Source organism: Platalea leucorodia, assembly GCF_965183815.1.
Source record: "Platalea leucorodia genome assembly, chromosome: Z".
NCBI lineage: Eukaryota > Metazoa > Chordata > Aves > Pelecaniformes > Threskiornithidae > Platalea > Platalea leucorodia.
The window spans coordinates 23,144,587-23,161,404 of NC_138858.1; the positions used below are offsets into that span (position 1 = coordinate 23,144,587).

Below are 16,818 nucleotides of genomic sequence, written 5' to 3' on the forward strand. Positions count from 1 at the left end.
TCTTTAAACTGATAACTGATGTTATCACTTATGACTTTGGTAACAGACATGATGAATGAAGAAACTTTCAGATGCATCTGTATGAGCCTTTTAGTTTAAATCAAAATTATGCTGTTGTAGTGAATCTCCCAGTTATCACTACTGTGGTTTGCTTTGCAAAGACATCTCAAAGTTCATTTGCTCCAATAGTTTCATTTTAAGTAGTGTGTTCCAATTGCAAATGAGTATTCATGAGTCAACTAGAGCTAATCTGAAAAGAAACCATGACATACCTACAGTGTGGTCACTGGCTCATGAACACCAGCTGTTTCACTCCACAGATCCGTTGTTCTTCTACCGCAGAGCTGGCTGAGATAGCCATCAAAATCTTGCTAGAGTTAAGCATACTGTATAGTAGTAAGAGTGGTATTTCATATAATACTAATTTTGCTACAGTATATTGCATTTTAAATGACCTTTGGTGTGAGATATTCAGCACTTACAAATCATAGCATAAATGTATTTTAATTGCCTTTATTTTGATAGATTCCAAAAAAAGATCTTTTAATTTTTCAGCCATGCACGGAAGTTCTTTTTATTGATATTTTCCATGAGTATAATCAGACTCTTACCCCTGTGCTTCTAGAAATGGTTCGCAGTCTACAAGGTAAGTTCTTTAAAGGAACTGTAAAATGTAGAATTCTTTACATTCGCTTTTGTCAACTGTTAAACAATTTTACCTTGTGATATCTAATTTTACATAGTGCATTCCCTCTGTATTTTTGAAAGGGCATGTTAATATTTTAAAATTATTTCTAAACCTACCATAATGAAAATGCAGTGCATATGTAGGAAAAGGAAACCATAACTATTTTAGATGACTAACGAAAATTGGGGCATTTCTACTTGCATGAGTTTCAGCTTTCTTGAGAATGGTTGACAAGCTTAATAAATCCTGTAGGTTGTTTTTTACTGGGAACTCCCTGTTCAAATGTTGCAAGGCAGTTTATGGTAATTCTTCCATGTCTGCAAAAATCCTGGGGAAAAAAACAGGTTCAAGTTACCGTGTCATTTTAGAGAGTCTAGAGGACTTTCCAAATCTGAAGAATATGCTTTAAAGATTTAGTGTTTTCTGTATGAAGACTGGGGAATGATTCAGGTTTTTTTCACCCCCAAACTGAGTTTTATAGTGGCTATGAAAAATAATGAGTGGTAGCTGCCACTTTGTTTTCCCTGTCATTTCAGCTTAGGTTGTTTCCTCAGGTTGCATCTTACCTGACTTAAAATATTTTATATTTGAACTTACCAGAATGGATCAGTACATTTGATTAAATAGAAATAAATACTAATTTTCTGAGGGTGGTTTCTGACTTCAGAGAATCTCCTCATAAAATACTTTGTGTACATAAGTTTCGGGATGGCTTGCTCTGCTGTAATACTGGGAATGGTAAAAGGTTCCTTACAACAGGGTTGACAGTTATTTTGTTTTCCAAGAATTATGAAAGTTAATACTTCCATGCTAAAAGGTACACATACGCTATTTTTGTTTTCTTCTGAAGCCCCTCGTAGCCATTTCTGGATGTTTTCAACTTGAGAGTTACTGTTGAAGTACTAGATGATATTAAAAATTCATTAATTCTTAAGATTTTGTAAAATTTTTACTTATACATTGTAAGTACACATGCACACATATATAAAGTATATAGGAACTAGGTCTAGGACTCTGTTGGAAATAGTACCATGTGGTTGACAGTGTTCAGCAATTTGCGGGTTTTGAGTCTGTTCATTTAAAATATATGCTTCTGACTTACTTGAATGTTGCTGTTAAAAATGTTCAGCTCTGAAGAAGTCGGTCAAAAATACGGTAACAGCAAAGCAAAGTCTTAATTCACAGCATACTTATTGAAAGTGTAAAAGTGCAAAGTTGTTTGTGTTCTTTGTTTTATTTACACCTTTTTCTTTATTTTAACTTTGTCTTGTAGGATCTACCAACGTGGAAGATGCCAGTGCTATACTGATTAAAGATGCTGGTAAATTAAATTTACTTTACCTTTGAAGTAACAGAGCTGCTTTTGTGTATGTGCTTGACTTCTTAAAAATTATATGAAGAATTTGCAAGATTTTTTAAAGACATTTAAAAAGTAGGACCTAAATCCTATTTCTGCTTGCACTTAATGTCAGTCTTCACTTTTTGAAATGCTTATGTAAAACTATGGTGCTACTTTCAGCTTTTTTGTGAAACAAACCCTTAGACAATCTCCCTTACTGTCCTGTCCTTTCCTCTCTGGAAATAAATGAGCTACAGTGCTTCCATGGAGACACTCTGTTCATTTTACAAGTAAGAAGGTTTTATGGCAAAAGAAAAGAATTGCCTAAGACCTCTCGTGGAACCATTCTTGATGTTAGAGTAAGACCTTAATTGTTCTTATGGCTTTTAGCTATTTTCAAGAGTCTGAATTTTCTTCTGTAATACCTTTCTTTTACTAAAATTTCCTCCAGAGTTCCCTGCGCCATGGTCTGATAATCTCTTTCATCACAAAGCTATGCTTTAGTTTTGTTTTCTGTATTATGTTCAGGTTATCAAAAATGCTTTTTGAAACTTAAGTTAGTCTCATTATTTAATATTAAAAATTAAACATTTAAGCAAACAATAAGCATAACTATTGTTTTTCCCCAGTGTATAATGCGGTTGGACTGGCTGCTTATGAACTATTCGATAGCGTGGATTTTGATCAATGGTTTAAAAATCAACTATTAGCAGAACTACAGGTTTCTCATAACAGGTAAACACCTTGGTTTGTTATGCCTTCATCATTTAAATATGAACTGTTGATACAAATCTGGTAAGATACAATGTCTAATAATTGCAGACTTGAAAAATACTCAGTATTTAAACATACCCACTAAATGAGCAGAGGTATGAAATACATATAGATAACTGACAGAGTCACAGAAGTGACAGTGTTCCTGATAGTTTCTGTTTATGTTTAAATTACTGTGTGGTGGATAATTCCAAGGTTCTGTAAATATAGTGTAAGTCTGTCCTCTTGTATATATTTGAGTTGACTAAACTTTCTCAGGACAATCACCTTTGCTCATTTAAAGAAAGATATTTAGGCCTTCTGAGATCCCAGAGCCCTTTAGGCAGTAAAGTCCAATTGAAATCTGGAAATAATCTCTGTAAAACTGTAGCTTAGCCAAAATAGTGATTTGTTCTTCTCTGCTAGTTTAAATACAAGTCCTCTGTAGCACTCTTCCGTTAATTTTGCCAGCAATAAAGTGGGGAAGTAAGGATTTGGGTTGTGTTGTAAAGTGTGAATGATTACAGGCTGGTTCTGCATAAGCGCTATTATATAGCCCGTCTGCTGTGTGTTTTCCTTCTTGGCAAGGTCCTCTTCACTTGGATGGCCTTCACATGAGTACCTTTTTTTTGTTTAGTAGATATAATAGGGTATTTTGAAAGATCAGTTTGGGCATCTCGGTACAGACTGAGCTGTCCATCTCTACAGCTGACTAGAAGACAGTGTTCCTCCCTGTTCCTCAAACTGTCACTCTTCCCTCCGGGGAGAGACAGTGACTGCTATTGTACATGCTAATCCTCATTAGATGAGTTCCCATTCACCCTTTGACTCCGAATAAGTGTGTCCTATTTTTCTCATCAGGGTCATTAGCAGTAGTGACCCTAATGTCTATTGAAGAACTTAACTATTTTTTTTTTCTACATTTGAAATTCATCTTACCAGACATGATTGTTATCTGAAATATAAACTGATTTGTTTGCTAATGCCCCTAGGAGCTACTATAAATTGTAAATTATTTTCCTTTTTTTTTTTTTATTTCCAAATGCCAGTTACAAACACTTTCTTTACAAATACATTTCAATTTCATGTAGAGTAGAAGATCCTCCTAAACTTACAAATATTAAAATGCTTATTTTCATGACAATATACTTCTTAAAATGAATTATTTACTGTTGGATGTATAACCTTACTTCAGAGTCACAAAATAATTGCCACAGTTGTTTACCTGGTGTCTCTTAATGTTTTTATTCTTTTTCTTATTAGTATTTTTTTTTTCTGTATGCTCTCAACTTCACCTTGCTATCTACCAATGGCCAAGCACTTTAATGGTTAGGCTAAATGTCAGAAGAGCAGGAAAAAATGAGAGATCTTCTATATGATTGATCCTTTGTTGTTCTGCCGCACCAGCATCGATCTCTGAATAAAGCTGCTGTGGTATTTGGAACACATGCTGGCCTTGGCATTTTTATGCTCTCTGCCCATATAGCATAAGTAAAACTGACAATAGTCTTCTACACTTAATATAGTTGTATTTACAGTAGGGAAGACACCTGATCTAACCGTTGTGTTTCGGAACACAAACCTATGTGTTGTCAGCAGTGACTATTTGCTGTGTTTTGTCTTCTTTGAATGTTTCATTGTCTGTTAATAGTGAGACTGTCAACCATGACCATAGCAGTAGGAGAAACATGAGATTAATGAAAAAATATTCTTAGAGATTTTTAGAAACGTTGCATTGCCAAATTTATCACTTGCCATAATATTTAGTTTTGTACTGAGTAAGGAGAAACTTTTCTGTAATATGAAAATAGTTTACTGAATACAGTCTTTTGCAATCATTCAATCTTAAAACAACTTTTCCTGCTGAGAGAGAATCGATGTGACACTTAGTACTTTGGTATCAAGTAAAATACCTTTGACTTGAATGTCCGAATCCTGTTCAGACTGCTTAAAGCTACCATGCTGTGACTATTGCAACAGAAGCTGCCTTATTTTGGAATATGGCCAGTTTTCCCATGTAAGCTTTAGGTCCAGCAGGCTCAATCTGCATATACTTATTGTGTGCTCTTAGTGTAAAAGCTAATGATGTTCTAAGGTAGGAGCTTTTCCCAGAAGCAGTGAATGTAGAAAAGGTAGGACCTCAAAAATGAGCAGCTATGAGCAGCATTTCTAGGAACTTCAGTCCTTTAAAAAAAAAACAAAACCAAAAACAAACCAAAAAAACACCCCAAAAAACCCCACACCCCCTCCCCCACCCCCCACCCCCAAATGCCAAAAGCACACTGTCTTTTCTCTACCAGGGAGAGAGAGAAAGAATATAAAGATGCAGGTAGAATGTATGGATTGCACAACAGGTATCACCAGAGCTGAAAATCCTTGCTGTCAGCAGACAGTTATGTACTTATGGCATATCATTTAAAACTTTCCGTTATGTGATAGTGGTTTGAAAACTATCCAATGCCAATCTCAAGAAAAAACTCTTAGTTTTTTAATATTCTGATTTTTACAAGGTTATGTATATCAGGCGCGAGCATTCTAAGAATAGAAAAAGTTGTATCATCACAGCTTCTCAAATAAATAGAAGGACCTGTTAGTAAGGCAATGTCTTGTGTAAGTCATGCTTCGCCATGGGTTGTTCGTGCTTCACTGCCACTCAGTAAATCTCAAGCAGCACTGGAATGTTATTCCTTATTAGCTTTGTGTTCCAGTCTAATGAACTGCTGTATTCATGCTGCTTTCACAACTTTCATGTTCTCTGAAGGTGTGCTTTGTTAATTGTCTCATGGTTATGGGAATGTTTAATAAATCATATATGTTAAATGTAAAGATGCCTCAATAACTTCACTTTAAATTGCTTTCTTGTTGGCTTACAAGGCAGAAGTTCATGAAATGAAAAATACATTTAGGATAACAAGGCAAAATAATTTGTTACTTAAAATTCTGTGAATAGGGTTCATCTTACCTAACTTTATGTGTCTGCAAGTTAAGCATTTAAATCTGAGCTGCTCTTCCGGATCAGCTTTTTTAATCAGTGGAGAAAAACGGCAGCTCTACAGAATGCTTTTATCAATCATTATGTTAGGCAATTCAGCTCATCGTTGTTCTGGTTTGTACTTCTTCCCATTGACTCTAAAGCTGTTTGGTTTGTGCCCTTGTTGCGGCAGTGGTGCAAGATTAGATATGTCAGTTGTTTCTGAGAATAGTTTTAGACTGGTGACAGGAAATACTCTGGCAGTTACTGTAATGCAGTACTTAAGTTTACAATTTTAAATTGTATCTGACCTAAAATTTTGAGCATAGAAAGAGTGTCAAGGAAATTAATGGAAAGTGTGGTGAAAGCAGGGGATGCCACGATGGCAGTAATAAATGTAAGATTTATTTTTAGTTTCTTTTATTAGTGTGCTATGTGCAGAATAAACTCTCTCTCTAGTGAGACCTTCAAGATTCAGTCATTTAGGATGAAAGCTATCTTTTTCAGACTAAGTTCATGTTTACTGAGCCTTCTAGTGAGGAATTTTGATGAAAAAGATTTCTGCATTAAAGTTCTAAAGTTGGTCTTGACAAACAAAATCTTTTAATAATTGTTTTGGGGAATAATGTTTTCCTAGTTCTTCTTAGATTTCTTTTTCATCAAAGTACTCTAGAACGGCAAGTATAATGAGTTAAAGAGTACAATTTTTTTTTTCCCCCACTTTTAAAGATATAAACCAATACGCCGACGAGTAATTTGGCTGATTGGACAGTGGATTTCTGTAAAATTCAAATCAGACTTGAGACCTATGTTATATGAGGCAATTCGTAACTTACTTCAAGACCAGGACTTAGTGGTAAGTATAAATAGGTAATGTTTTGGGTTACACATTTGTTCTGTAAACACAGGTGAAACATAAATACCATACCTTATGTAAACTTGATTGAGAACTTCATAACATCACACCTTAAAGACTGTTGTGTCTTGCAAAAGATAATCTCTTGGGAAGTTGTGGTGGTGTTTAATTATGGAGATGTTGAACAATAAGGTTAAAGACATGAAACGAGCTCTGAAGATGTTCACTAGGCGATGACTTTGGGGAAATGAATGGCAATAGCAACAGTCTAGTTTTCGTAAAAAAAAAAAAAATTGTAAAGCGTTGTGAGATAATTTATGAACAAATGAACACCTTGTGTAGATAAAACAGGGTTATTCTGTGACTAGTCCCTGCAGTACACGATATTATTTAAGCATCAACATAGTTATCTGCTAACAGAATATGATAAATGGCATTGTTTGCTAAGCTGCTCGAGTACAGTTCTGTGGTTTTAAACTACAAGTTCAGTTTACCAGCAGGTGAGGTTGAGTTGAGAAAGCTGGTTTTGCGACTGTTTCTTTTGTTTTCTATTTTTAAACAGACCTAGCACCCAACAAATAAAACAAATAAACCTAGCTAGTTTGTTAGTTAAATACTAGTAATTGGCAGTCATAACAGTTATTTCTGTGATTCCAGACAGCTTCAGCAGAGCAGGGTGTGTTTCTGTATCGGTCTTGTGACTGTTTTCAGTTAGTGCTTTCCGAGCCTCTGAACATCTGCCAGGGAAGAACATGCTAACTTGTTGAGTTTATTTGGTTCTGTGCTTTTTGGGTGACAGCAAGCCCTGAGATAATCCCAAGGTAAACTCCTTCTCTATGGCAAGAGTTTTTATCACAGGCTAGATACCTTCTTGTTTAATTCTTTCTTGGCCTTCATGAAGGTTTTGCCTGAGTAGTTTCTCCAGGTGGTACCACTTTAGCAATGCCAAATAAACTGTAAAGGATACTAAAATGAGAGCAAATGAAGATGTTTGAGTTGAACTAACTACATTTCTTAGCTGATGACAGAACACACAGAATGATTCAATTGCCAAAAGAGCAACTGGTTTGATATTGTCAGATATTATGTTGATAATCAAAATGTTTAATGGACGTATGCACGATGCTTCTTGACTTTTCTTTCAGGTCCGTATCGAGACAGCTACGACACTGAAGTTAAATATCCTTTTATTGGCAAAGATGTTTGATTAGTTCTTAATTCAGAGTTACTGGAAAATAAACAATTTTAAACTTACTACCAAATTCTTCACATTATAATATTTGTGTATCCATGGAATATTTCCTTATTTGAAGCTCGTATCCATCTGCAGTCTGTATTGTTTTTCCTTAATGGTTGTTTACCTGTAGATGACTTTGAGTTCAGAACTGACCAGTTCTTACCGGTAAGAGCATTTATATGGGCATATTCTGATGAGCAGATAGAGTAATAGAGGAAACCAGGAAAAATATATTCATATATACATATATTTTTATATATATATACACATATATTTTATATATACATATATTTATATACACTATTTAGTAATCAGTGTGTATCTTTTTTGGGTTTGGTGTTTTGGTTTTTTTTTTTACCCTTCATAGGCCAAAACATGTAAAGACTCATACTGTCAAGGTTGCTAGTGTGCATTGTCAGACAGACAATTCAAAAACTTTTAGTATTATGACTATTACAACTTCTTAGCATTGTGTTTATTGCTAATATATATTATGTGTTACCAGATGCTAAGTTTCTTCATGGTAAGACAATATGAATGCTGTCTTTAAAAAATAAGTCTCCACACCGATGTGACTTCCCAGTACGCCTGTTTCACACAGTACTTTCGAACCTGCTGTTTCACACAAATATTTAATAAATATGTGTGGCTAAAATAGTGCCTTAAAAAACATTGACTTTATTGGTCTCCTATATTTGTGTTGTTTACAGTGGTCATTACTGTTGTCATTAAGTAAACAATGAAATGTTAGCTATAAATACAGCAAAGATTTATTTTGATCACTCAAATTTAGCAGGTGCTTTTTCTTCTCATTTGATTATGACTTCCATGTTAATTGTAACTCTCTTGTGAGCAAACAAAACAAAAATGCAGAGTGCATCTACACTGTAAATATTGGAATTCTTTAAGATGTCTTTTTCAGTTCAATATCTAAATTTTATCTACTGACCCAAAAGCTGGACGACTGTACCTTTGCTTTGACCCTAACAAAGTGGAGAGATGGCCTTCAGCTTTATCGTATTTTAACTGTGAAGTCATATTTACACTTACCAAAACATGAAAATGTTGTATGTTCAAATTGATCTCATTTGAACTATTACGTAAGACCATATCTGAAATTTTGTATCTTGTTTAGGCAGTGATTGGCTAGTGTGTGTTTTTCCAAATGACAGAGTAACATTTTGCACACTTTGTAAGTGTCTTTCAAAGTTCATAGATGTCTTAAAGTTGTAAGCATACAGGAAAATCACCAATTCGTGTCAGCAATTGTATTTTTGATGGTCTAATCTGTAGTTGTTTATTTTTCTTTTAGTATCTGGAATCCATGTTTACACTGCTCTTTCAGCTACTTCAGGAAGTAACGCAATGTGACACCAAAATGCATGTTCTTCACGTTTTGTCTTGTGTGATTGAAAGAGTCAATATGCAGGTATTTTTTTTTACAGATTTCAGTGTTAGCTTTGTAGTAAGAACACAGAGGAGGACTTGATGTTTTTGTTTTATACAAAAATAGTAGAAAAATGTCATCAATTAATAGACTGGTTATTGTTATGGTAGATGCCTGCATTGTTTGCATTACTTGGTTCTCTTTTTCACTTTTCAGTTCTCATTTATCTTTTGTGTGAAATGTTCTTGCTCAGTCACTACTTCATTTACTACGTATTTTTTAGAGTACAGAAAGGCTTCCACTGCTTATCTTATTGCATTTCTTGCAATTTTCTTTTTTTTAATTGTAATTTTTTCTAATTGCCTCTTCTTATATCTGAACTAGTGTTTTATTAAATCTTGCATATTAAAAGAGACATTTTGAGGGACAAAATGCTTCACACTCATAGGGACTGTGCAGTTAAATTTGTAATCTCTCATTGGCACTGATACAGATCACAATTGCCTACGCAGCACTCTCCTTAACTGCACGAAAAGTTTCAAGCTCACATTATGAATTTTCAATACTTCCTTCTTAGTGTTAAAGTATATTCTTCAGCTTATACATAAAGAAATTGAAGACGATTTTGCACAATTAAAAAATGAATTGTTGACTGCTTTTGTCTCAGGGTTTTTTTGTAGTATTACTGTATTAGGGACAGAGATAATGCATATTTTTGAGGTTATCTCCTCTTTCTACAAGGTCCTGTCTGAGAGCCAAATGAAGCTTTCCTAATTGTCCTTTGTAGAAAAAAATCAACATGACAGTGGATTTCCCTGCATTTTAGATAAGCTAGAGAAGCAGCAGAAAAAACAAGTTGAGAAAGAACCTTTAAGTCTGTTTAGGTTAATTCCTAATTAAGTACTTAAAAGGACAAATAGATTAACCTTTTAGTATTGTAGAGCATAATAGAAAAAATTTAGGCTGGGACAAACCTCTGGAGGTTATGTAGCCCAACCCCTGCTCAAAGCATGGGTAACTTCAGAGGTTATTGAGCATTTGGGGTTTTTTTTTGTTGTTGTTTCGTTTTTTTACTGGGACTGTTTTTGGTCTTCTTAAAGGATGCCATTATTTAGGAGTGTTGTCTAAGTGAAGAATATATTAATATTAAAATATCTCTGGTTATCAAGTCAAGTATTTTTTGTTCTATTTACTACTTAAGCCCGATTGCCATGCACAAATGTTGCCATGAGTAATATGTTCTTTTCAAACCAGTGTGCAGTCAGAAGTTAGTTCAGTCACAGAGTATGGAATATGGTGTTTTAGGAAGAGGAAAGAGGAGTAAAACTCTGTATTTTTACTGTGACAAAAGCAGCTCTTAAATATTTCAGAAATTATGCTTGGGATAAATTAATGGCCTTGTTTCACACATTAAGAAACAAATTTGTGTTCTGAACTTCAGATACGACCATATGTAGGATGTTTGGTTCAGTATTTACCACTCCTTTGGAAACAGAGTGAGGAGCACAATATGCTACGATGTGCCATTCTAACCACCCTAATCCACCTCGTCCAGGTAAGGGGTCAGAATCATGTAAGTGTTGTCAGTATCTCGTACAGTTCTTTCTCAGACATGCCGACATGTTCTGTGTGTGTGTGTATATATATATAAGTATATAGGTAAAATTAAGGTATATTTTGGTTTTATAGGCTATTTCTAAGTGTTTCTCAGTCTTAAAATAAAGACGTGGTTTTCTAATAGCAGAGGTAAACATGGCTAATGTTAAGCACTTAACTATTTTGTTTCCAGGACCTTGTTCAGTAAAAGCAGTTCTTCAGGCAGATTTGCTTGTGTTCTGAGCGTTTTGGTTTTGTAATCTTGGAATTGAACCTACTTTAGTGACTTTATAGTCTATGTGAAAGAGGTTGTTCTGGCTTCCTTTATTTCCCAGCCAGCATTAGGAGCGATGGTCTCTTCTTACAGTCATTGTGTATGCTTCAGACTGAATTCTGCAGTGTAAGCACATCTGTTTCCCTGTTGCTTTCCATTCAGCTCCCAGGGATGTGGAATTTCTATTTGGGTTGCAAACTTTCTGTGAAGATAAGCCATTTTTAAATCACAGTCCAAGATACGGGCCACCACAAGTTTCACTTTGCCTGTTCTTTTAAATTTGCATTTTAATTCAGATTAGCATCAAATGTTTCTTGTTTAAATCTTAACTGTTAGGTTTAATGTCTCTCAAGGGTATTCTTGGCATTGACTAATTGTGGGTCATCTTGTTTCTTTAGAATTCCGACCCTTTTATTGTTACCATTTTTACCATTAGCTTTCTACTGCATAACCTTTGATAGCTGTTGTATTCTTTTGCAATGATTTCTGCCATGTTTTTATATACTTATTTCTTCCCTTCTTAAATTTCCTAGCTTTTCTGATGTTCTTGTTTGCTTTGTTCACGTGTTATGTGAAACAGAGATAACAGAATCATAGAATCATAAAAGCTCTAAGGCTGGAAAAGACCCTCAAGATCATCAAGTCCAACCATTAACGTATCACTGCCAGGTCCACCACTAAACCATGTCCGCAAGCACCACGTCTACCCGCCTTTTAAATACCTCCAGGGATGGAGACTCAACCACTTCCCTGGGAAGCCTGGTCCAATGCTTGACCACCCTTTCGGTGAAGAAGTTTTTCCTAATATCCAACCTAAACTTCCCTTGGCGCTGCTTGAGGCCGTTTCCTCTTGTCCTATCACTCGTTACTAGGGAGAAGAGACCAACCCCCACCTCGCTACAGCCTCCTTTCAGGTAGTTGTAGAGAGCAATAAGGTCTCCCCTCAGCCTCCTTTTCTCCAGACTAAACAACCCCAGATCCCTCAGCCACTCCTCATAAGACTTGTGCTCCAGACCCTTCACCAACTTCGTTGCCCTTCTTTGGACACGCTCCAGCACCTCAGTGTCCTTCCTGTAGTGAGGGGCCCAAAACTGAACACCGTACTCGAGGTGCGGCCTCACCAGTGCCGAGTACAGGGGGACTATCCCCTCCCTGGTCCTGCTGGCCACGCTATTCCTGATACAAGCCAGGATGCCATTGGCCCTGTTGGCCACCTGAGCACACTGCTGGCTCATGTTCAGGCAGCTGTCGATCAACACCCCCAGGTCCTTTTCTGGCAGGCAGCTCTCCAGCCACTCCTCCCCCAGCCTGTAGCGTTGCATGGGGTTGTTGTGACCCAAGTGCAGGAGCCAGCACCTGGCCTTGTTGAATCTCATACAGTTGGCCCCGGCCCATCGATCCAGCCTGTCCAGGTCCCTCTGCAGGGCCTTCCTACCCTCCAGCAGATCGACATTCCCACCCAACCTGGTGTTGTCTGTGAACTTACTGAGGGTGCACTCAATCCCCTCATCCAGATCATCCATGAAGATATTGAACAGGACCGGCCCCAACACTGAGCCCTGGGGAACACCACTCGTGACCGGCCGCCAACTGGATTTGACTCCATTCACCACCACGCTCTGGGCTCGGCCGTCCAGCCAGTTTTTAACACAGCGCAGAGTGCACTTATCCAAGCCGTGAGCAGCCAGCTTCTCCAGGAGAATGCTGTGGGAGACAGTGTCAAAGGCCTTACTAAAGTCCAAGTAGACACCATCCACAGCCTTCCCCTCATCCACTAAGTGGGTCACCTTGTCACAGAAGGAGACCAAGTCAGGGAAGCAGGACCTCCCTTTCATAAACTAGTGCTGGCTGAGCCTGATCCCCTGGTTGTCCCGCACGTGCCGCGTAATGGCACTCAAGATGATCTGCTCCATGACCTTTCCCGGCACCGAGGTCAGGCTAACAACCCCCAGGTCCTTTTGTGCCAGGCAGCTCTCCAGCCACTCTTCCCTGAGTCTGTAGCGTTGCATGGGGTTGTTGTGACCCAGGTGCAGGAGCCAGCACTTGGCCTTGTTGAACCTCATGCAGTTGACCCCGGCCCATTTATCCAGCCTGTCCAGGTCCCTCTGTAGGGCCTTCCTACCCTCCAGCAGATCAACACTTCCACCCAAGGTGGAGTTGTCTGCAAACTTAATGAGGGTGCACTCAATCCCCTCATCCAGATCGTTGATAAAGAGATTAAACAGAACTGGTCCCAGTACCGAGCCCTGGGGAACACCACTTGTGACTGGCTGGCAACTGGATTTAACTCCATTCACCACAACACTTTGGGCCCGGCCATCCAGCCAGTTTTTTACCCAGCAAAGAGTACACCCATCCAAGCCATGAGCAGCCAGTTTCTCCAGAAGAACGCTGTGGGAAATGTTGTCAAAGGCTTTAATAAAGTCCAAGTAGGCAACATCCAGAGCCTTTCCCACATCCACTGAGTGGATCATCTTTTCACAGAAGGACATCAGTTTAGTCAAGCAGGACCTGCCTTTCCTAAACCCATGCTGCCTGGGCCTGATCCCCTGGTTGTCCCGTATGTGCTGCATGATGGTACTCAAGATGAGCTGCTTGGAAGGTTTTGATTCTTGATGTAACTTGCATCTCTTCCCTTTATTTCTATACATGTACAATAAATTCCCTAATTCCTCTAGAGGCTAACTGTAATACCTTGGCAGAGAATTTTGAAAGCCTATAGAAATTATTAGCTGCTTGCTTTACCCAGAGATAATAGTTTAAATTAACTGAATTTCTTATCAGTGAAGGAAAAGATCTTGGTATAATTAAATAATCCTTGGACTTGAAATATCTAGAAATATCTGTGCTGTTGGCAGTAAAAAAGCAACTAAAATGTGCCTGAGAAAACACTGCCGAATAAAACAATACATGGTTATGTTACCTGCAGAATCCGTGCTATTAAGCACTTATTTAATATGAACTATATGCCATCCCACCTTCTCTAACTAGAAAAGATCAAGAGGAAGTGCTCCTAGGATGCAGGGCAGTGTCCTTACAGGAACAGACTGAATATGCAGGCAATCTTGAACTTGCAGGAGCACATGACTAAGAAGATAGTATTATAGAGCTTAACAGTGGAGAGAAGGCAGAAGGGGAATGACCAGACATTACAACTAAAGGAAAAATTAGGGTTCTTTTAGAAGTGGAGTTAGTTCAAACAAAGAGAAAATGTATTTTCACAATAAAAAAATTGTGGAACTTCTTGTTACTGATGCCTGTGGAGGCCAAAAGTACAGGTGAACACGAAGAGATTAAACAAATTTATGGAAGATGCTTTTTCTTTTAAGACAAGTTTGTTTAAATAAATAAATAAATCAATCCACAAAGAAGCCTTAACTTAGAAACATCAAATAATTTTAAACTTAACAGTTTCCAAATACAGTAATTATGCAAAAGCAGCATTCAACTAGCTTCAGTTCTCTTAAGTAGTAATCTTACAAAATAGGCAGTAGTTCCTATTTTAAGAATTCCATTCCTTTTAGGATTAGTTTTAATTTATGATTACTTTTGACAAGAGTTATCTTTAGAAAACTCAGTTTTTAAAAATAAGCTTATTAAATGTACGCTGAAAAATTTTTTTACCCTGCATTCTTGGGAAGACATCATTGTGTCTGGCTCATGAATCATTTAAAAAGTAAGTCACTGTCGTCAGTCTGGGAATCTTTGTGTAGCAATGAAAAAGAACCCTTCTCCTGGTTCTTAGAATATGTCAAAAGATTTAGTATGTGGTAAGGTCCAAAGAGTAATTCTTTTCTTGATCTTTAAAACATTTTATACAGCATTTAGTCATTTAATATTTATTAGAGCTGTGACTTTTCCCAGAAAGAGAAGGACCAGTGAATGTTTTTAGGAATGTGTATTGTTTTATCTTTTTTTCTTGCAGACCATTGATAAACTTAGGTAATTTTCTCAAGCCATGTTGAGAGAAAGCTTGGGAGTATCAGGCTATTTTGTTGTTGTATGAAATGGATGCAAGTTCAACCTTTGATTTCTTGAATGCGTGTTTACAGTATGCAAATAGAACAGTATCACAGATCTTTTTCAATGCTATTCTTTAAATGTTTGATTTGAGGTTTTTGAAGTATTTTACATTTTTTATTTACTTTTATAGGGACTGGGAGCGGACAGCAAAAATCTCTATCCTTTTCTACTTCCAGTTATTCAGCTAAGTACGGATGTGTCTCAGCCTCCACATGTCTATCTTCTGGAAGATGGTTTAGAGTTGTGGTAAGAATGTTCTTTATCAGTTTCTTATTTTAAAATATTATTTATGTATCCCCAGGAGAAAAAAAAAATTTTTAAAAAGCTTTGACTGTATTAAGAATTTATGTATCTATATTTATGTATTTATGTATCTATATTTATGTATCTATATCATACTTTTTCTCAGTATAGGTGAGGTTAGGAAGTTAATAAAAGAAAGACAATTAAAAGTAACTGAGTAGGTAATCCATTTTCAGGTAGTTGCTAGTGAGATACAGTTCTGTTGTGATAACAGCAAGACAAAAAGCCTAGATTCAGTATAATGTGTATGCTAAACTAACAATTTGATGCGTTTGACTTCGGGAGCCTAATGACCCAATGATTCTCAGAGATGGTTGCTGGAAGAGATGGTGAGTTTACAAGGATAAAATGTAGAAGTTATGTTCTAGATCTTGAGCTATTTGGTGACTGAACATAAAACAAGAAGTGGCACTGTGATGAGTCTGCCATGAGCCTAAATTGTTTGTTTCTGGTGCAGCTGACACTCTAGGAGGGGGAAACTGTTATCAGGACATCTCTTTCCTACTAGAATAGGAATACATTGAGTCTGTCTTGAAATAGCGAGGGATTCCTTTGATGTAAATTTTAGATGGGCATTTGAATTACAAATACTTAACCTACAAATGATGTGTTTTATGTGCAGCAAAACTAAGTTTTATAATGCTGTTGGCGGTGGCGCAGCAACTCAAAGTGCAAGATCTTCATAAAATTTAAGACGGGCCTTTTTAATGTATCAGTTCAGAATTTTTGTATCTTCTTAATAATACTGATCTTGAGGTTTTTATTCTGATGCCTATGCAGAAGAATATTTTAAGATGTCCTAGAGCATCACAGGATCTGGATGGAGCTGGCAGAGACAATTGGGACTCTAATGGCTTCTTGAACCAAGAGCAGGATAAAAGCTAAGATACTTTACATAATCAGAAATGTTATTTAAATACAGTTATCCCACACCTAAGATGTAGGAACAAACTGGAATGTATTGCTGTGGCTTTAAGTATGAATTTAATTTATAGCTACTGTTTTCAAACCTCAGGAATTTTAAATTGATACAAACAATGCTGAGCATATCGTTATGCTTTTATGTATGGTAATCAGTGCATCATTTCAGACCTAAAAAAAAAGTAAAGGTTTGAGCTGGTTGCCACCGCAGCTGCTCCTTTGAGGTATAGAGCACTACATGCCTTGTCCTTAGACCATGAATATTCCTCTCTACCCACCTTCTCCGAGTTCCCAAGTTGGGTACTTGGGCATTCTCACTGCTGCATTGTGGAGATTATGTTGTCTTTATAAAAAGACAGTACCATGTTTTTCTTTCTTTTCCTGCCTTAGCGAGACCCATGCCTATACTGCTGGGTGTGTTGTAAAGACTACTGCTGCACTTGAAATATGCTTCAAGTAATTGTTATACA

General features: G+C 36.9%; 1 protein-coding gene across 7 annotated transcripts in view; it reads left to right on the top strand.

The window, feature by feature from the left end:
• Nucleotides 1-16,818, top strand: part of IPO11 (importin 11) — a 99,232-nt gene that overhangs the window by 35,047 nt on the left and 47,367 nt on the right. For all 7 annotated transcript variants that reach the window (XM_082335418.1, XM_082335420.1, XM_082335424.1 and 4 more), the window contains 9 exons: nucleotides 556-646; nucleotides 1,962-2,009; nucleotides 2,657-2,762; nucleotides 6,481-6,607; nucleotides 7,753-7,786; nucleotides 7,969-8,009; nucleotides 9,157-9,273; nucleotides 10,673-10,786; nucleotides 15,255-15,370. In XM_082335418.1, the coding sequence (XP_082191544.1) occupies nucleotides 556-646; nucleotides 1,962-2,009; nucleotides 2,657-2,762; nucleotides 6,481-6,607; nucleotides 7,753-7,786; nucleotides 7,969-8,009; nucleotides 9,157-9,273; nucleotides 10,673-10,786; nucleotides 15,255-15,370 (794 nt within the window). The remainder of the gene's footprint in view (nucleotides 1-555; nucleotides 647-1,961; nucleotides 2,010-2,656; nucleotides 2,763-6,480; nucleotides 6,608-7,752; nucleotides 7,787-7,968; nucleotides 8,010-9,156; nucleotides 9,274-10,672; nucleotides 10,787-15,254; nucleotides 15,371-16,818) is intronic.